At 40.9% G+C, this 18,525-nt stretch overlaps 1 protein-coding gene across 2 annotated transcripts in view; it reads right to left on the bottom strand.

The window, feature by feature from the left end:
* The window catches only part of MBOAT1 (membrane bound O-acyltransferase domain containing 1), a 56,780-nt gene extending 38,498 nt beyond the window's left edge, over nucleotides 1–18,282 (bottom strand). Inside the window, exon 1 of one of the 2 annotated variants that reach the window (XM_032707378.1) lies at nucleotides 18,163–18,282. In XM_032707378.1, coding sequence (XP_032563269.1) covers nucleotides 18,163–18,252 — 90 coding nt within the window. In that variant the 5' untranslated portion in view covers nucleotides 18,253–18,282. The remainder of the gene's footprint in view (nucleotides 1–18,162) is intronic. The other variant, XM_032707369.1, reaches the window with a different exon arrangement.
* Between the last annotated feature and the right edge of the window lie 243 nt (nucleotides 18,283–18,525).

An 18,525-nucleotide genomic window follows, 5' to 3' on the forward strand; every position in this document is an offset into this window, starting at 1 on the left:
CCTCATCCCATAAGCCTTGCATCTGCAAATCTCCCCATTTAAAAAAGTGGTAATATAAATTTGAGAGTTACTAGATCACACTCTAGGAAGACATAGTATAAGTACAAGCACATAGTCTCTTATTTTAGTGCTTTAAACCTTTTCCTTATAGTTAAGCATCAGAAAGAAATATCCTGCATTCTGTTTTCACCACAGAAATACTTTGTTCTTCCTTTAGTACTTTTTTCCTCCCTTACACTATCAGAAAGACTGACTCACTTTCCAAAAATCTAGGAGGACACAACAAATTGACCGTGCAGTTCTCTCCAAACTCCAAATGGCAATTAAGTCCATTACGCAAACCAGACAGTCCTCTGTAAGCAAAATTCCTAATAATGCCGGAATTCACTCACCATGAAAATCACTATGAGCAGTCACACGGCTAACTTGTCCCTTGCTGGATGACAAGGTGCCAGTGTGTCCCCAACAGCACACAGTCTTTGGACAAAAACCCGACATGTTGCAGATTTACACATATTCACAGAGGTATAAGTGTGTTACAGCACAGCCAGGCTGCCAGAATCCAGCTAGCATCCAGGTCCATGTCCACTTCAGTGTGCAGCAGATAATCCTGTCTGTCCTCAGATTATAGATATCACAGAAGATATCTCTATTCCAGGCTTTGCAATTACCAGACAAATGAGAGAATAAGGCTTTAAATCTGCATTTCATCTGCTGAACAAAAGAAAGTATAAGAACAGAGGCCTCTCATAGTGGCTCAGTATAAAGTTGTAATTCATAGTCAAGACATTTTGTGTTTGCTGCTATCTACTAATGAGCTACTGAGCATTAGTTTAGGAGGTTGTTACAAGGTTTTTATATGGAAAATTAGAATTTCTCCTCTATTAACCAACTTAACACAGATCACCAAACAACTGTTTTCAGTATTTGTAAAAGCATAAAAAATCTTGTTAACAGAAACTACCGACAGCAGTAGTAACTCCTCAAGTCAAACCACTGTCTGTGGAGTCCAACAGTCCTTGGGTAGTATTTTGGAAAGGGGGTGCCATAATAAAGGATTCCGTTTTGCCAGAGATCAGCCCCATCTTCCAGGATGGTGTCTTTCTTGCAAAGAATAAAGCAAGAACTACAAAAGTGCAATAATTTGTTTTCCATGTTTAAAGGATTCTTTTGTGCATATAACCAAAAGACACCTGGCAAACAACATGTTTAAGTTCACTTTGCAGAAGATATTTCTACTTCGATGTTGAAAAATAGATCTGCTGTTATGATAACATTTCATAACATCCAAATTGTGATATTTAAAATGGGTGTGTTAAGAATGAGAGATGGAAAAGTCTTTAATCAGATGTCAAAGATATCTGATACTTACTGAAATTTTTCAAAATATTTTGATCTTCCAGACTATTTTTGTGAACTATAAGGACAAATAGTCTCTGCAGAGATCACTTAGCTCTACACAGGGAGGGGACAAACACCCCCAAAAAGGAGGGCAATATCATAGAAAGTTTCCCACTGCTAGAATTTTGACTTAGGTTTCCACAGAGAAAAAGGATTTGTGTAACATCATCTGTGTAGCTCCCCTTATTGCCCACAGTGGTATCGCTTTGCACAGAACTTGGTGCACCAAGAGCCAGTACAAACAGGTATTTGTAAAGAAAGCAGAACTGACTGCCACTTGCAGGATGCTTGTATTTATTTATTTTTTTTTTTTTATAGCCAGGCACTGTGGACTGCAAATGGCATGGATTAGAGAGGAGACAAATTAATATACATTGGGGAAATACTGATTTGACTGCTGAAACATCACAGCTCCAATACTATACAAAACCAACTCATTTCTCTGGCTTTGTGTTGTAGGAGCCCTATGGAAGATTTTGAGGGGACAGAAGCAAAGGTTTGAATATAGAATTTCTCTTATGGGAGAGAGATAAAATGCAAATATGCATGACTAATTTAAGATTATTGTGCTCTTTGGAAACAGCACTAAGTTGTCATAGCCTTGGCTTTCTTTGTGCAGTTGCATGCAGAAAACGGAGCTGGTAAAGTAGAATATACCAAACTGACAGTATTTTGGCCTGTTGTGCTGTTTTCCTGGGTAAATTCTGCTGTTTCCGTACTTGCGGGGTCAAATATCCTTCCATGATTTAGACTATAAACTTGAAACAGATGTTCTTTCTGGATTGCTTCTGGGAAGCCTCTAGCAGAATAATCACTAGCAGGACACACAAATATAGCTATAGAACACATTAAACCCTCAGTCTTCAAAAATTTTAAAAGAAAAACATTTGAGTCAAAAGTAAACTTGAGAAGTCAAATCTACATCATAATGCTAAGTCACACACCCATACATTTACCTTTGATGTCTGATAAATTTAACATCTGGACCCGATCCAAAACTAGCTTTAGTTTGCTGTCAACAGCTCTCACATTGAGCTGTAATGACTCTGTATGTTGAACAGATGTTTAAGCACTGATTATTTATGTACAGCAATGTTCTGCCACTACTTATATCTCACTAATTACTCCTCTCTCAGCGAGTAATGCCAAATGATGAAATTCCCTTGTACCTGAGATAGCCAGCACTAATTCCTACCTGTAATAGAAACAGTAGTAAAATCAAATAATCTGGAGCCTTTACTCATTCAGGTGGTTCTTTTAAACCAGAATGCCTTTAGGTTATTAGGAGAGATGCATCATTTTTTCAGCCTACTCAGCAATGAGCAATGAGGTAGCACACTAATTACAGTAACCTTAAATCCAAAAAAAGTACTTTAAAAAGAATAATTTGACCTATCACTGTGCAGGTAGAGTATCGCACAGATACATCTAAAAGCAGAACTACAGATAGCAGGTCAGAGTATAGAGGATATTTTAATCTAAAAAGGAAAAAGAGTAGTAAAATGTTGTTATCCAAACAAATCAAAAAAATCAATACCAGCCTTGCTTTTCCAAAAGCTTCCCAAGGAAATAAGGGTCAAGCACTTGGATCAAGCACTTCCCATAAGAAAGATGTGATTTTGTGCCATCTACCCTCCTTGCTTATGCAAAGTTTCATACTGATGCAGAGGGTACAGACTAACCTTATCATCACATTACTCCATCAGCTCTTCTCACAGGGTGCGCTCAAAAGACACCATTTAAGCGTATGTGAAGTTAGAAGACACATGCTGAAGTGAAAATTAGCAGAAACATGGAAGACTTCAACTCTGGGAGAGTAAAATACAACAAAGCAGAGACTTGAGTGCCTGCAAAGCCTCCTCTGAAAGCCTTCCCACAGTGGGGACACCAAGCACTTCTTCCCCCCACCTGCAGGGCTCATGCAGCTATCTGGAGCTTGGTTCCTTAGTTTTCATAATCATTAAATACACCACTTACCCATCTTTTTCTCACAAACGAATTCTTGGATAATAGGTATTGTTCCCAACTGGTCTTTTCAGACGTGATGAGTGCTCCCAAATCCCAAACAACTAATTTCACATCACCTCTCAAGAGCACTGCCAAGCCCCTGCTCTACAACACTGTCAACTCATCCACCACAGACAAAGGGTCAGCAACAAAAAGGAAGCAGGACCAAGACAGGTCTCATTAGACATGATCCAGATTGACCTCACCAACCTCAAGCACTAACTGCTCTAGAGATTTCAGTCAAATTTCTACATTTGTATTCTTCAGGAAACAACTTCAAAGTAGCAGCACTAAGAACAGCGTCAACACAGACCTGATTTTTTTCCCCCCAGATTTAAAGGTTTAGTTTTTAAAAACTTACAGCACAGCAAGTCAAGCACCTTTTCACTTTGTCTGCATAACTGATCAGTATCTAGATGATTTATTCAAAAAGAAAGAAGACAATACAGACAAGTGTTTGTAAACCCAGCAACCCTGCTGGCATATCTTTCTGTGGTTTCAATGCCAATTATCTTCCCCAAATACCGATGGGAATTGCATGAATGTAGGAATGGCAGGATCCTTGTAGCAATGTTTCTAAAAACCCAATTCAGAAACACGCTTAACTTTCAGGTCAGATGAAAGCCTTGTACATGCACATATTCATCAATCTAAAAATAAAACAGTAGGCTTGAAGTGCAATCCTTCACTAGAATGGGAAGTGGCACATCTAAAATAACTTGCCCCATTCTTGCTGTTGCAATGTCTGTGCAATTCTATTTTCAGTTCCTTTTCTATAGAAAAATGTAAGTGGTCTTTAAAAATACAAACCAACACAAACATACCAGTTTCATTCACATTATCCCAGTTATATCCCAGTAAGTGGACATAACAGAAAGAAACAAATATCAGTAAGGGGAAAAAAGTGCCAACTTCACAAGTTATTCTAAGCCAAAAGAAAGCTGGCTTTTTTTTCCCCACTATAGAAACTGTCAGCACTCTGCTAAATTTAGGCACATTATCCTTGGAATTAGTGGCTTGATCAAAGACTAAACTTTTCAGATATCACAATGGTATTCTGTAATACTTTATTAGGCCTTTACACACAAAAAAATCTGGAACATCCTGTATTTAAATGCTCAGTCATGCTCATAGTAACTTAAAAAAAGGGCACTGTAAACGTTAGTGTATTAGGACATGCTTAAAAAATTTATGCAAGGACTTTGCTAGAGGAAGGGTAGAATTTATCTGTCCTGACATTCATTTTGATACCTGAGGCAGTTCATCTAAATTTCTTTTGATTTCAATGGGGAAAAAAGGCAATTTTATGTTGCAATTCAACAAATCCTAAAACACAAGTCTAAAAGAGGTACTTCTACTATAAAAGTAATCTAGATGAGTATGTTTAAATGTAGAAATGTACACTGAAGACTTACAAAGATGAACAGTATTTCTACTACATGCATTAACTTTACCAGAAGCAAAAAGAAATCTCTGGATTGTGAAACTGGACTTCATTTAGTTATAAGAAATGAGGTTTCCAAAAATGACCCACAGTTTCCCATGCTCCAGTTTTTGGCTTAACACTTAAAGACACCATAAAATGGTATCCTATTACAGAAGCTGGTATTCTGCAATAAAATAAGCCCACTTCAAGTGCCTGAAATAAAACTGAGGGGAAAAAAAACCCAAAACAAAACCAAAACAAACCCAACCAAACCGAAAAAAGTGCCAATCAGGAGAAAAGCAAACTAGCATATCTACTCCTAGATATGTGTGGAAGAGTTTTAGAGCAACAATGCTCCTACATGATGGGTGTAGTCAACACACTTGGTTTCCTGCTTCCCCAAGCAGGTGCTACAAACCTCAGTTCTTCCTGTCCTCTTCCTTGCCTGAGCAGTCTTGTATCTCCAAAACACAGAGTGACAGTATTTGCAGATGGAGTGAAGAACAAAAAAGATGCTTTCAGATGAGCTTAAAAATATAATTTTAGGGTACATCAACATGGAAAGGTGAGGATCCCTGTTGTACTCCCATGCTCCAACCTAGCAAAATAAGGGGCCACCCTACCCTTTCCAACAATGCAGAGTCACAGAATTTGTTGAAAGAGGTACAGAAAATATTCCCAGCTACCTTTCACAGGCAGAAGAGGATACACAAAGTTTTTGGGAAGCCATCAGTAAGGGCCAGGGAAAATCTGCAGTGAATCTGCTGAGAATTTTTTTTTGGTTTTAGAGTTAATTTTCAGTCATCTCAACCTGTGCAGATGCACAATTGACAGGTTTTTCACACGAGAAGAAAAAGAAGCATTGCAAAAGAGGAGGAAATATATGCACAAGCACTGTTTTTAGTAGTAAACTTTAGTCAGAACCATTTATTTGATTGGAAAAGCCAGTTTATATTTTGGCAATTATATTTGCAAACATAAGAGTTAGTAAAATTCACTCTTTTTGCTTCCACAAACAATGAAAACTTTATATTCTTCAGTTGCTTGCAGAGTCACCCATTTTCACCAAGGTCCTTGATTCTGCTGGCCGGCAGATTTTCTGGATAGCTATTTTCTTCATTTTTAGCCTTTTTTCCAAAGAGATGTGTGTGGGTTTGCTGTTTTGTTGTGGGTTTTTTTTTTTCAATTCAAGTAAAATTATCTTTCTTTCATTCCTTTGCAATAACAGTGGCCATGTGGAATCAGGAGAACTGCCAACTCCGGACACTCACTTTCAGTCCCCTGAGATTTCACAGCCATAAAATACTGCTCTTTCCTATTGTTCTGCAGTTTAAAAGTAAAATTATTGCTCTATGCTTTTTAATATATGCCACATTTATCTAACCTTCATTCACGTGGGTTGCAGACTTACTTTTACTCCCTTCAGAACGGTGGCAGGAAGAGAAGCCACCAATAAAACGTGTACAGTGACAATATCCTGTTGTGGGTTTTTTTCCTTCCTTATTTCTGCTCAGAATTTGCAGCATACTTGCTTCATGCTCATTTATTCTGGATCCTAAACCATGCAAAAAGACAAGAATGTAGCCCCAGCTGTTTAGTTATGCCTGTTACAAGCACCTTACATCTACAGCAAATATCTCTGGAAGCTGAACTTTGGAGCATGTCTAATTTTAGGCGCTTAACTTCAGACATTATTGAAAACAAGTAACTTGGAGATGACAAGTACTCAGGACTTGGCACAAGTCAAACATCTCAACTGAAATAACATCTCTGGAAATCATCAGTACCTTTCCAAAAAAGTCATGCTCTGAAGGAATTTCAGGGTTGACCCCTCAAATTAAAAACAAACAAACAAACAAACGAAACCCCCAAAACATTTCCTAGTTTTCAAACCTAGCAACCAAATCAAAACAAAAACTAACAGGAAAACACACGGCATCAGTAAGCGTCAGTTGCTGAATAAACAAATATAAACAACAACAAAAAAAGAAGAGATATGTGGATTTTGCTATAAATTAATTTTATTTGCAATATACTATATTTGAGGAAAAAAGACTTAATTTCCTTGTCACATTAAAGCCTTCTTTACGCATCCCTCCACTAGAGCTGCACAGTTCTATTTGCATGCAGTAGTACAACAGAACTTTTCGTTATAACAGTAATACTTTCCAAAGATAACTGCAATATCAGGAGGAAAAAACTCACGTTTATATTGCTTAATCACAGTATTATATTTTTGTATTCTTGCCATGCTTATGAGTCAGCAATAGCAGAAACATAACCTGATTTTGTTAGGCAACAGGAATAAGTCTCATTTTTTCCTCTTCAACAGTTTGGGAAAAAAAAGAGAAGAATGCTCTTAAAATTTAAAATTATTACAGTGATGCTCCTACTATGTAGTGACAGGCAACTCATTATCCAAGAAACAAAGTACAACAACAAAATTCCAAAAACTCCAAGTGAACTGTTCTTGAAATACCCTTAGAATTTGAACATAGCCAGGGAAAAGAAATTCAACAATCCTTTAAGTTGCATAAACAATTATAACTTCCCTTTCAAACAAGCCCTTTACACATAAAGCCTAAAAAAACATGCTTTAAGAGAACTAGAACACTGCAGGATCTGCACAGCTGGCTTTCCATCTCTCTTTCTATCGCAAGGCTTTATGCCACTAAAATCTGGATGTCTCAGAAGCACGATGAGAAAGCATTTCAGGGTTGATTTTTAGCAAACTTAGCTATCTCAAAACACACATGGAGTTTTCCCCCACTGTTACTATAGCACTAAAGTGCAGATTCAGATTCAGGTAGCATTTCAGTTTCTCTGATGCTGGAAGGCACGCAAGCAATGAGCAGCACATACTTTAGACTTTATAGAGGACAAGGGAGAGGAGCCTCAGAAACAGATGACCAGGGTTCCCAATGACTGCCTGAAGACTCTCCAGGGCAAAAGATGGTAGTTTCACCTGTCAGCAAATAAATGAGACCACTGTCTCGTAGACAGAAAGAGACAAAGCAACTGCAAAGACATGATCCTCGAATCATGTGCCTGGAAACAGGCACATTTGCCATTTAGGGTCTTCTAAACTGGACTGCTACATCACCCTTACATCTATGTTCAAAAACTGAAGTGTCAGAGGAAAAGGAGAAGAGAAGGCAGATTCAGAATCCATTTTCCCCTAATAATCATTTAAACTCTGACTCAACTTTATCCAGGCCAAAAAAAACCCAGGAAGCCTAACTGAGATATCTAGGCAACTGAGATAATGGTGCACAAAAAAGGTATGATTGATAAACAGATAGATAGCAGAATACTGATCAGGATGTCAGAACCCTATCAAATGATGAAGGCAGACTTTACTAGACACCTGCTGGCAGAGTCTCTTCAGAGAGAATACACAGATCATGAAACTACCAAATACAGCATTGAAGACATGCAGCATGAACTGAACAGAGGGGAAGTGTTCAGCACAGGGACAAAAATTCCCCAACAGTTAAAAATCAGAACAGAAAAATAAGAGGATAACCAACAGGGAAATACATTGTAAATCATACAAGGAGTCAGTTACTTTTTATATAAACTAATAAATAGAAGAACAGGTGCAGCCAGGGCTGCTTGAAAGGGGGATGTTGGAGAAGTGACCTCTCCTGGGCATTGGCTGATCTTCCCTACAGAGATCTGGTGCTTCCTGCAGTATCACCATGTGAAGAAACATGAGTAATAAATCCAGCACTGAGTCAAGCTCTGGGAGAGGTTGACGACTTTAGCAGACCCACTCACCCATAATGGAAGAGGCCATGCTTGGGACTGCCAGCAGTGACTTGAGATCCTAAAAGCATCAGCAACACCAGCAGCAGAGCTGGCAGAAACCAGTGCATGCAGAGGGGACAGGCCCTGAAAGGAGCCAGAAAAAGAACAGGTACTTCCAAAAGCTTTTTCTTTTAAGCTAACATTACTCTAGAAACTCATGTTTTTCAGATAACCATCCAGGTCCACACTGGCTCTGGCCAAGTTAGTACCTCCTGTTGAAAGGGGTTTCACAGCCACGTCTGGACTGCATGCAAAAGACCTTAATTTTAATCACTGATGAATCTGCAGCCTTTCAGTGTTATCACATTTTTCTCTGCACATGAAGAAACACAGGGAGACAGAAGGAAAGGAGTCCCTTCTTCCTGTGACCAGAAAGATTGTGAACTCCCCATCCCTGGAGGTGATCAAGACCACCCGGGGCTCTGAGTAACCTGGTCTACTGGAAGGTTCCCTGGCACAAGGGGTTGATGTTAGATGATCTTCAAAGTCCCTTTCAACTCAAGATGAATTCTAAGTTCATTAATTCCATGTAATGAACTAGTTCTCATTCAGTTTAGTTCTAGTTCATTCTAAATTCCAAGAATTCTATGTTTCCATGTCCTGGATCTATTTCTTTTATGTTGCTCACATATACTTTCACCATGACCCCTCTTAAAAGTCACATTTCTAATGCAAACCCTTTAGTTCCCTCATTTTGCTTTTGCATGTTTAAGAAAATAAGCTTACCCTGTAATTTTTTTCTCTTTTACCTAGTTCATATTTTCATTCTATTTTCATGACAAAGAACAGTAGTCATCTTTTGATTGACAAGAGCAACTACAACGGGACAGAAACATTTCCCTCTGCCCTGGACCATTCTTTGTTCTAATCCTCATTTTATTTACTGATTATCACCAACGGAACATCTCTGAAACCTTCTTTTTCCAAACTGCTGAGCCCATTTTCCTCTCTGCAATGTTATATTTGAAAATTGGGAACCAGAACCCTACCACAGAAGTGGTAATAAAGGTAACACAAAATTAAAATCACATTCTCTGAATAGAAAACAAACAAATGTTTCCTCTCTCAAGAGTCTATCATATTTCACAGTGTATCACAGCAACATGCCCACACTTTTGACATACTTGTATAAAATAGGGAAAACCCACCCATACCCATACCAGTGCAGTGTTATTGTTGCTGTGGCAACTACAGATCACAATTTTTTGCCTCAAGAGAATTAGCACGAACACAAACACACACACACAAAGGTATAAAAGTTGTGAGTGCTAAAAGTGCCCACAACTCACTGTGGATACATAATGCTGCCATCAAAAACTATATTTAATTCAGAAAAGTCCTTTAACTTCTCAGTCACTGTCTCCAAATCGTTTGTCTACACTTTGTTTTCACCTTCAATACAGCATAGTTGGCAAAACATCCTGAAAAAACATTACACATAAGAAGTGTAAATGTCAGACTACTAAAACTTCGCTTCTGAGTGAACAAAGTAATTCTAAAACTCTCTCTAAAATAGATAAATTATTGATCCATAAGCTGGAATTTGCTGGTATAAAAACTTAATGCAAACCATAGGAGTCAGGGATTTGAACCTGCCCTCTGTGTGTGCACACGTAAGATAAACAAAGTCAATAATGTACTCTCTTTAACATTCCCTCTCACTGATAACAGGAAAAAACCTACTTTCACCAGTTTATAATGTCATTTAAGCTAGATGTAAGAGTTAATAATTAAAACTATTCTACTCAGTGGTCCAATAATAAAAAAAGTTTACTTAAAACCAATACATGAGCACAAAAACATTCAAGAAATGTTGGGAGTGGGGGGTCCTCAAATGTCTTGGGTTTCGCCTTGTTATTTTACCTTCCCCATTCCTGTCCTATCTGCATACCAGTGCCAAACTGCACTTGAATAAGAAACCACAAACGAAGAAAATGTTCAAATCCAATTAGAGCTTTTGTCACAAGACTGGGGCCTGTAGAAGCAGCAAACACTCACCCAGCGCATGACAGCCTGCAGTTGAAGTTTCTTCCTTGGCCTGAAATTGTTATTAAGTTTTTCTAGTATTCTGCATGCAATCCAAAGAAATTATCCAAAAGAGTATTTTCTTGCCTCCTCTTCCCACCCCAGATATGCCCAGCCTGACACACTCACTGAACTCAAAGACCACAGAATATAATCTCACACTGATCAAAAATTTTAAACTTGCTATTCCATAAGATTGCCAGTTTTTTGTCTGGGACTTACCAGACAGATACATACACTCAAATCTATTTGCCTTTTGCATAAGTCATCTAGGTAGGCAGCTCAGATGCTTTGACACAGCATCCGACCCACTACACTGCAGAGTGTCACATGAGGGCACAGGTAAAAGTCCCATTATCCAGCCACTCAATTGTCCAGGAACACCAGGTAAATGTTCAGGGTGCTCAAATCCCACCTGGACAAGGCATCCAGAAAGAGGGAAGTTAAGAACTGTTCTAATATCATTTTGCCTGAGACCAGACAGCATGGTAACACCCATGTTACAGACTGATTGACTAACTTCCTTAAGTTTTCAGAGTAATACTACCATTTCCTGTTAAAGAAAAAAATAAAAATAATTCCAGGGCTAATACCTTGAATTTTGGTTTTAAAAATTATTTTCTATTTGGATATTTTCCTAACAGTTAGAGGAATCACTGAGAACAAATTCTTTGGGAACCTTTAAATGTTCCAACATATTTGATTCAGAAATATGTTTACAAGATTTTTTCCTCACATTACTAAGATTTTTTTTTTTAAAGCCTGGACTTTTCTTACCATGAGGGAAGCCCACAATGAGCAGAAAAGAAATTTCCACTCAACTCCATTAAGAATGCAACATACTGCAAGTAGATGCCCTCCAAAAAACTTCTAAAAAACCATTTACGTCAGAAACTATTGCTTGTGCTTTTGTTTTTGCACTCACCTACAATTTTGCAAAACCTGTTTAAAGTGCTTTGAGCCAGGAATAAAAAGGACTAGCGAAAATGAACATTTCCAGTCGAGATCATACGAAGGGAGAATGATGCAATCTTGATCTGGGGAAGGACCACCCAAAGGGTTTCCCAGAGCTGTTTTTCTCCTCGTGCTGTTCTCTCCCTTGGCAGAGGCAGGACTGGCTGACCCAGCTGATCCCCGTGCAGAACGGGCTGGATTCCACCTATTCAGAAGTGACCAAACAAGCCTGACCAGTGCTATGCTCTGAAGAAACCGCCAAATGAAGGTCAGAGAATTCCACTACGTTCATCTTACCAAGTGCTATGGTGCAGCAAAACGGGTTTGAAGAGCAAAACAACTGAGGGCGAGGGCCCCTCATTCGAGGGACTAATTGCTGGAAGGGTCTCAATTCAGAGGAGCTGAACTCTAGTGCTGTGTGCGCCTTAACAGATGAAATACTGCAAGTTTCTGGGCCACATCCTCTGGCTTCACATTCACAGACAGCAACCCTGTGTAGATGCTCTGGGGCCACTTTGTGTACAAAGTGTGCCAAGTGGGGACAGTCAAGAAATTCCTTCCTGAAGCCCACTCCTGATCCAAACTACATGTTAACATAAAGACTCCCACCACTATTAATAAAGGACAGTAGAATTTTTTGCATCAGACTGTACTTTTAAGAGCCAGCCTGAGTTTCTGGAAGGTCTCCCTAATCACCCTCACTAGACTACCCAAGCATCCAGGAGGCAAGGCTTGGTACCCTCAAGGTTACCTGTAACTACTAGGTGACAGAGAGCGATTTTTTTCATTCCAAAGAGAAACATGGCCCATTGACATCAGACTTTTTACATGGTTTTAGACAAGTACAAAAGGTTAGATTCACCTCTGCAGTAATGCCAAGCCCAGTGCTGCAGCCACCCCTGCCCAGGGATTAGCAGCACCACTTGCAGTTTGGCAATTCTGCCTCAAGCGCTGCCTACTCTTGTGAACTGTAACAGGAGCCAAGGAACAGCCAGGGCATTAAATACTGTGCCAGGCTGGCCAACGCTCAGTAAATCCTAAGCATCAGGGGCTCCCCTGAAAGCACAGAGCCAGCTCTGTGCTCGGTGCCTAGAACCCTAGGCTGGAGCCCAAGAGTATTCATCAGTACTCTATATTTTCTGAAAATAGCTGCAGAGCACCACTAAATCAGTTCTGGCATGATTAATGTGCAGAGAAGGTTTCAGGAAACTTTATGCAGCCCTTCAACGTTTATTTTTCCAGATCTTGTTTAATACAGATGAAGAAGGAAAGTGCTTAAAAGGGGGAAAATTGTAAGCAGCTGATTCCAGTTGCACTTTTGTCCCCTGCCAAATTAAAAACTTAATAGGACAGACTTTGTTTTCAAGGCATAAGAGATGTGGAAATATTTACACTCATAGTATCAAGACATCAGCCATGAATTTCAAGACTGCAGTGCCAAACTGAGTGAGAACACGTTGAAAAAGGCAGCACATGTTTCCAAAGCAGAGGAAAATGCGTATTATTGCAATTGTTAGTAATAGGTGAACTGAACAGGAAAAAATGCTTTGGAGACAGCCTTATTCTGCGGAATGTACTATACTTCTGTCCCAGTACTGTCTCCAGAAGATACAGAATTTGCTCTAAATGCACTATGAACTGCCCTGCTCGCAGGCACCTCTTTAACTGGGGACCAAAGTGTTATGTCCTTCATGGCATTATAGTAAACCACTAATGGTTTCTTTTAAAGACAACAGTTTTACGAAATCTGGGTACTCAAAAGTCAAAAAATATCAAAATTAAAGATGGTTTTGGCAACGTAAGTAATATTTCTCTATAAATGTGTTTTAAGATGTTGATTTCAAATTTAATTTTTCCTTACTGTTTCTCAAATAAGTAAAATTTACACAGCTTTATTTTTTGCAGTTGAGGGTGTCAGGGAGGTATTAAATGACAAGTACTGCTGCACTTTAAAATGAAAATGTAGAATTTTCAGTTGTAAAATGAGTAGCATTAGGAAATTGAAATGTAGCACAGTTGAACATGGACAGTTGTTGCCATTGCTTCAGAGCAGCTTTTTTTAGTTAAAAATCTGATACTAACCCCTCTTAAGTCTTTAATGAACTTCCACCTTCAGTTATCCCACTTCAGTCTGTAACAAATTACCTTTCTTCCTCAGCATTACATCTTCTAATGACTCAACTGACAACCATTAAAGGATCCTCGAAGTTCACAGCCTAAAGTTTGTTGAGTTCCTTGAAAGCTACTTTTTTATTTGGTTTTACACTGCCCAAAAACTGGATTAGAAAAGTCACACAAAGAGGCTTGAAACTAACAGAACTGCTGACTAGCTAAATCAGAAAGCATAGAAGTAAAACTGAAGGCGGACAGCAAAAGAGTTGAAAAATGTGAAAGTCAACAAAACCATCCCTTATTTTGGGATCAGAATACATGTTTTTTTTGTAAAAGGAAAAAAAAAGACACATGTACTTTTTTCTTCTTTCTCTTTTTTTAAACCAGCATGCTTTGCGCAGAGAGTTATTCAAACTCAAGGAATGGTGGGAGGACATCTTTAATACTTGAACTATCCCAAGACTCAGAGGCATGTCCCACACATGTCCCTCCACAGTTAGTGTTTTATTTAAACTTCTGCCAAAACATAAGTATGCAGATGACCTACAATGAAAGAATTAAAATGAAAAATTTAAGGCCTACAATCAGCAGCCAAAGTATTCAAAATTAAGTTTAAATGAACATTTTTTTCCCCTTTAGGGAAACATGGCTAGTCTCATCAATGAAAACACTGAAGTTAAAAGCCCTCTGATATAAACATGAGAAGACATTCATACAGTTTTTGAGAGAGTCTCCCTGAACAGAGAACACATTTCCTTGAAAGTCCACAAACTTGGTACTGTCCAACATAGGTCAGGGTAAGGCCTGTTAAAATGTAAGGTTTATTGTACAGCAGTTGACCACTTGCACTAGAGTTGCTACTTCTAAGACAGTAGGAAACCTGGGATATAAAGAGTACTACAAAATAACCTTGAGAAGTGAAACTTTTTAATCACATCTTAACCCTTTGAACCTAAATTACTTCCAGAGATGCCTAGACCTTAGGAAGGTGTGGTAAAAATACATATAGATAAACAATTCCATTAAATTTACTTTTAATATAGCTTTGAATAATATATTTATTTATTCACTGTATTTATACACACTCACACACTTTGTTTACATAAATTACACTATTAAAAGTTTAATGTTTAACTTCCCGTATCTCACTGATTTATGGTAGAGGACTATATCCCAAAATTGATTATTTGGGGCATATATAACAAAAAATTGTATATTTCGCCAAAAGTCACTCTATAAGTGTACTGGGAGGGACGACATTCCAGCACCACTGATTTGGAGCATATGTGATAAGGAAATAAAAAACACCCCAAAACTCTTTTCCAAATGCTGCTGAAGGTATGTCGTTGACATAGCCAGATATTTTTAGAACACAAGTCAACTAAACTTCAAAGTCTGCTTTCCTGGGATATGAGAATGAATTGAACACACAGAGTCTTTTCATCCTCTTTTAAACTCATTAATCTTATTACCAAATATAGCACTTCTTAAAAAATAATATTTCAATGCTAAATTCAAAGATAAATCATCCATTAAAGAGACATGCAAATACACACTGAGAAATCAGGATTATTTTAGCATCTAAAGCAGAAAACTCCACTATGTTTTCATGCAGTAAACTGCTAAACAAAATGTGAACAGTCTGCCAAGGTACACAGCGCAGACAGGAACTGCACCCTCTGTAATTCTGTGCTGCTTTTAAACCTAAGTTGTAATTTTTTAAAATTAAGAAAACAACCAATGTGAAAAATTAAATTTTCATATTCATCCATGCTTCCCATAACAAGTGATCCAACAGCTGCTTCTTAGATGACAAAACATTTTCCACCTACCATTACTACAGCTTTTCTGCCCCTGCTATGAAAGGGCAACAATGACAACTTTCATTTTTCAGACCTTCAGCTCAATTTTTTTCTGGCCTTTTTCATAGACTGAAATCTCCCTCATAGCACAGTCCTCATGGAAAACCTATAAAAGAAAGGACAAGTCCTCTGTGCACTTAACACAGAGGTGGACACGGATGGCTTTCACATACCACAGTGACACAGAGGGTCTAAGCTCCACCTCTGCACCTTTGCCTCTTGCTCTCTTGGCATTTTTGAAGGTTCAGGGCCAGCCATGGGGAACTGCCAGCCACAAGGACCAGAGGGAGATCTGGACTGTCACCACCCAACAGGCTGAGCACAACAGTGCGAACACAGAGTGACAAACCAGAGATACCTCCCCTGTTGCAGCCCAGCCACTGAGCAGAAGGCACAGAGCCTGTCAGCGTTACAACAAACCTGCCCCTGCTCCACGTGGGATTCATATCTAGTAAAACAGTCTTTCATATGCGGAGTGCCATTCTGCTTAGAGGAGCAAGTGAATTTTTCCCCCACAACAGAAATCCCTCTCTCATTCTAATGAGGAAGGTAACCCACCCACCTGGCAGAAGAGCTGTGTGAAAATGTTTTTATTTTGCTTCCGAGGGCATTAGCACTGCAGGTCAGAGTTGAGACTCATGATTTGAGGGGACAGTGGCAGCACAATGCTTCCATGCAGTGATCTGGGTATTTCCTATTCCAGGGCAGCAGAAATCTCTGATGCTTTTCATCGTGCAACACATTGCAGTAGGGCAAGAGGAGACGTTTTAAAATGATTGATAGCTATTAAGTAGGGTGGATTTTCAGGTAAGGGAAGCTGTTATTTAATCACGGCTGTGCTGCAGTTCTGTGATAAACCCCAGCAAGGTGGGGCTCCTCCTGACGCATCACTGCTCCATGCTGCTGGAGCCAACAGGGTCGTTCGCAGGGACGGCACCTACACCTGCACCTACACCTGCACACACGCTCTCATAGCCCAGCCACACTGCTGACCCCAGAGCACATCCCCCTCCGCTTACCGGTGTGGGCTCAAGGTGCAAATCACCAGATACAGAAGTGCCCACCATCAGCACCCATGAGACCGGGGCTCTGGGACAAACACAGCATGTAACCAGACGTAGTGAAGCATCCTCAGACCCGGAAGAGTGCAAGGAGAATTTTCCCCATGGACAACATCATCTTTGTATCACCTTGGCTGAATGGAAGGGCAAGTTTTTGAAAGCTTAGAAAGAAAAACTGCAGTCTGTCAAGACTTCATTGTTCGGTAACTGAGTCATCCTAATACTATATGTATGCTGTGGCACCACAAACAAGCTGCAACAGTAAGCGTTTGCTATTTCTGGGTTTTTTTGGTGTTCTCCTATTCATCAATCATGGCATGGAACACCTCACAAAAGAAGCTATCGCTACTCATTCTTCTTCTCCTAAATTAATAGCCTACAGATAATTACAGGTCTTTGTTGTTTAACTGTTTTAGCGTTGAGCAACAGATCTCTTTTCTTGCACCAAAACCTGTTTTCTGTCAAAAAAAGGGGAAACTGGCATGGTTAGATGAAGGGTTATAATCTGTAGAATTCCTTACTCAACTTGGAAAAAAAAACAGTAATAAAAAATGACACCTAGCACCAGTCACTCTGCAAACAGAAGAAAGCAAATAAATTTCAATCTTCTGTTTGTTTTTTACCAAGCACACCTCTGCTGCCCTTGTTTCTTAGAGCACAGTTTAACCTCCTAGCAATTTGGTGGAGACTTGTTCTGGTTATCACAAACTTTCAGACCTAACTTCCTCATCAGTGAAAGAATGCAGGAAGGCAGCAGGTGCATGCAGGCTTGAGGGACAATAAAAGGTGTTGGTGGGGGAGGGCAACGTTTTCTGCCTGTTAGGGGTCAGTTTAACCAGGAGACTATAAACAATTAGAAAACATCACCACAGCCAAAAATCTATTGTGCTGTTAGGGATTTAGTGCAAACTTGCTCACCCGTAAGACTGCTTGTGTGTGTGTCTGTGTGTTTTGCCTATCTCCCACACATTTTGCAATTCCATCAGGCACTTGGACTAGGCTGGAAGTGACTTCAGAGCCTGCCTTCCACAGTCCCATTAGCCACAAAAACAGCGCCTGAACGTAAGGATTCCTTACAGGCCACCGCGGCCCGGCGGTTCCCAGAGGTGGGCCAGCACCCGAGCTCCTGAAGCATTCCAGACTGCCGCAGTCAGCCCAGCGCCGTGACTGACAGCATCCAGCAGCATCCAGCAGCGAATTCTTGCGAGAGTAGGAAAAGCGCCAGGCACTGCCGGGAAAAATGAAGGGCTTCCCCGGTGACAGCAGCCCGCCCGCCCGGCAGAGCGGCACGGCTCGACCCGACCCCCGCCCAAACCCGCTCCCACCGCGGGGGACGGTGTCTCCGCGCTGCTCCCGAGGCCCTTAGGCAGACGCGCGGCGTGACAGCGACGGCAGCGACGGACCTCCCTCCTCTGCCAGACAGGATCCCCCGTTTCAAGACGGCCGTGGGATTCCCCCCCCCCGGTCCCGCCGCTCGCCGGCGCGGCGCGGCTCGCAGGCTCACCTGGTCCAGCGGGATGCCCAGAAGCGTGCTCAGCGGGTGCAGCAAGGTGGAGCCGGTGGTGCGGTGCGGAGCGCCGGGCTGCTCGGCCATGCCGCATCCCCGCACGGCCCCGGCCCCCGCGCCCACCTGCGCGCCCCTCCCGTCCCGCCGCACCCGCTCCGCGCAGCCCCGGCCGACACCGCCCCGCCGCGCCCGCTCCGCGCCGCGCCGGGGCCAAGGGGCGCTCCGCGGGGCGGGGCCGTCGCCGACGGCCGGGGCGGGCCGGGGCGGGCTCCGTGGGCGGGGAGCGGGGAACCCTCGCCGTCCCCGGAGCTCCATCTGTCGCCTCCCGTCGCCCGTGGCACGGAAGGGTATCCACGCGCG

The sequence above is a fragment of the Chiroxiphia lanceolata genome, chromosome 1 (genome assembly GCF_009829145.1).
Source record: "Chiroxiphia lanceolata isolate bChiLan1 chromosome 1, bChiLan1.pri, whole genome shotgun sequence".
In the NCBI taxonomy this organism is placed as follows: Eukaryota; Metazoa; Chordata; class Aves; order Passeriformes; family Pipridae; genus Chiroxiphia; species Chiroxiphia lanceolata.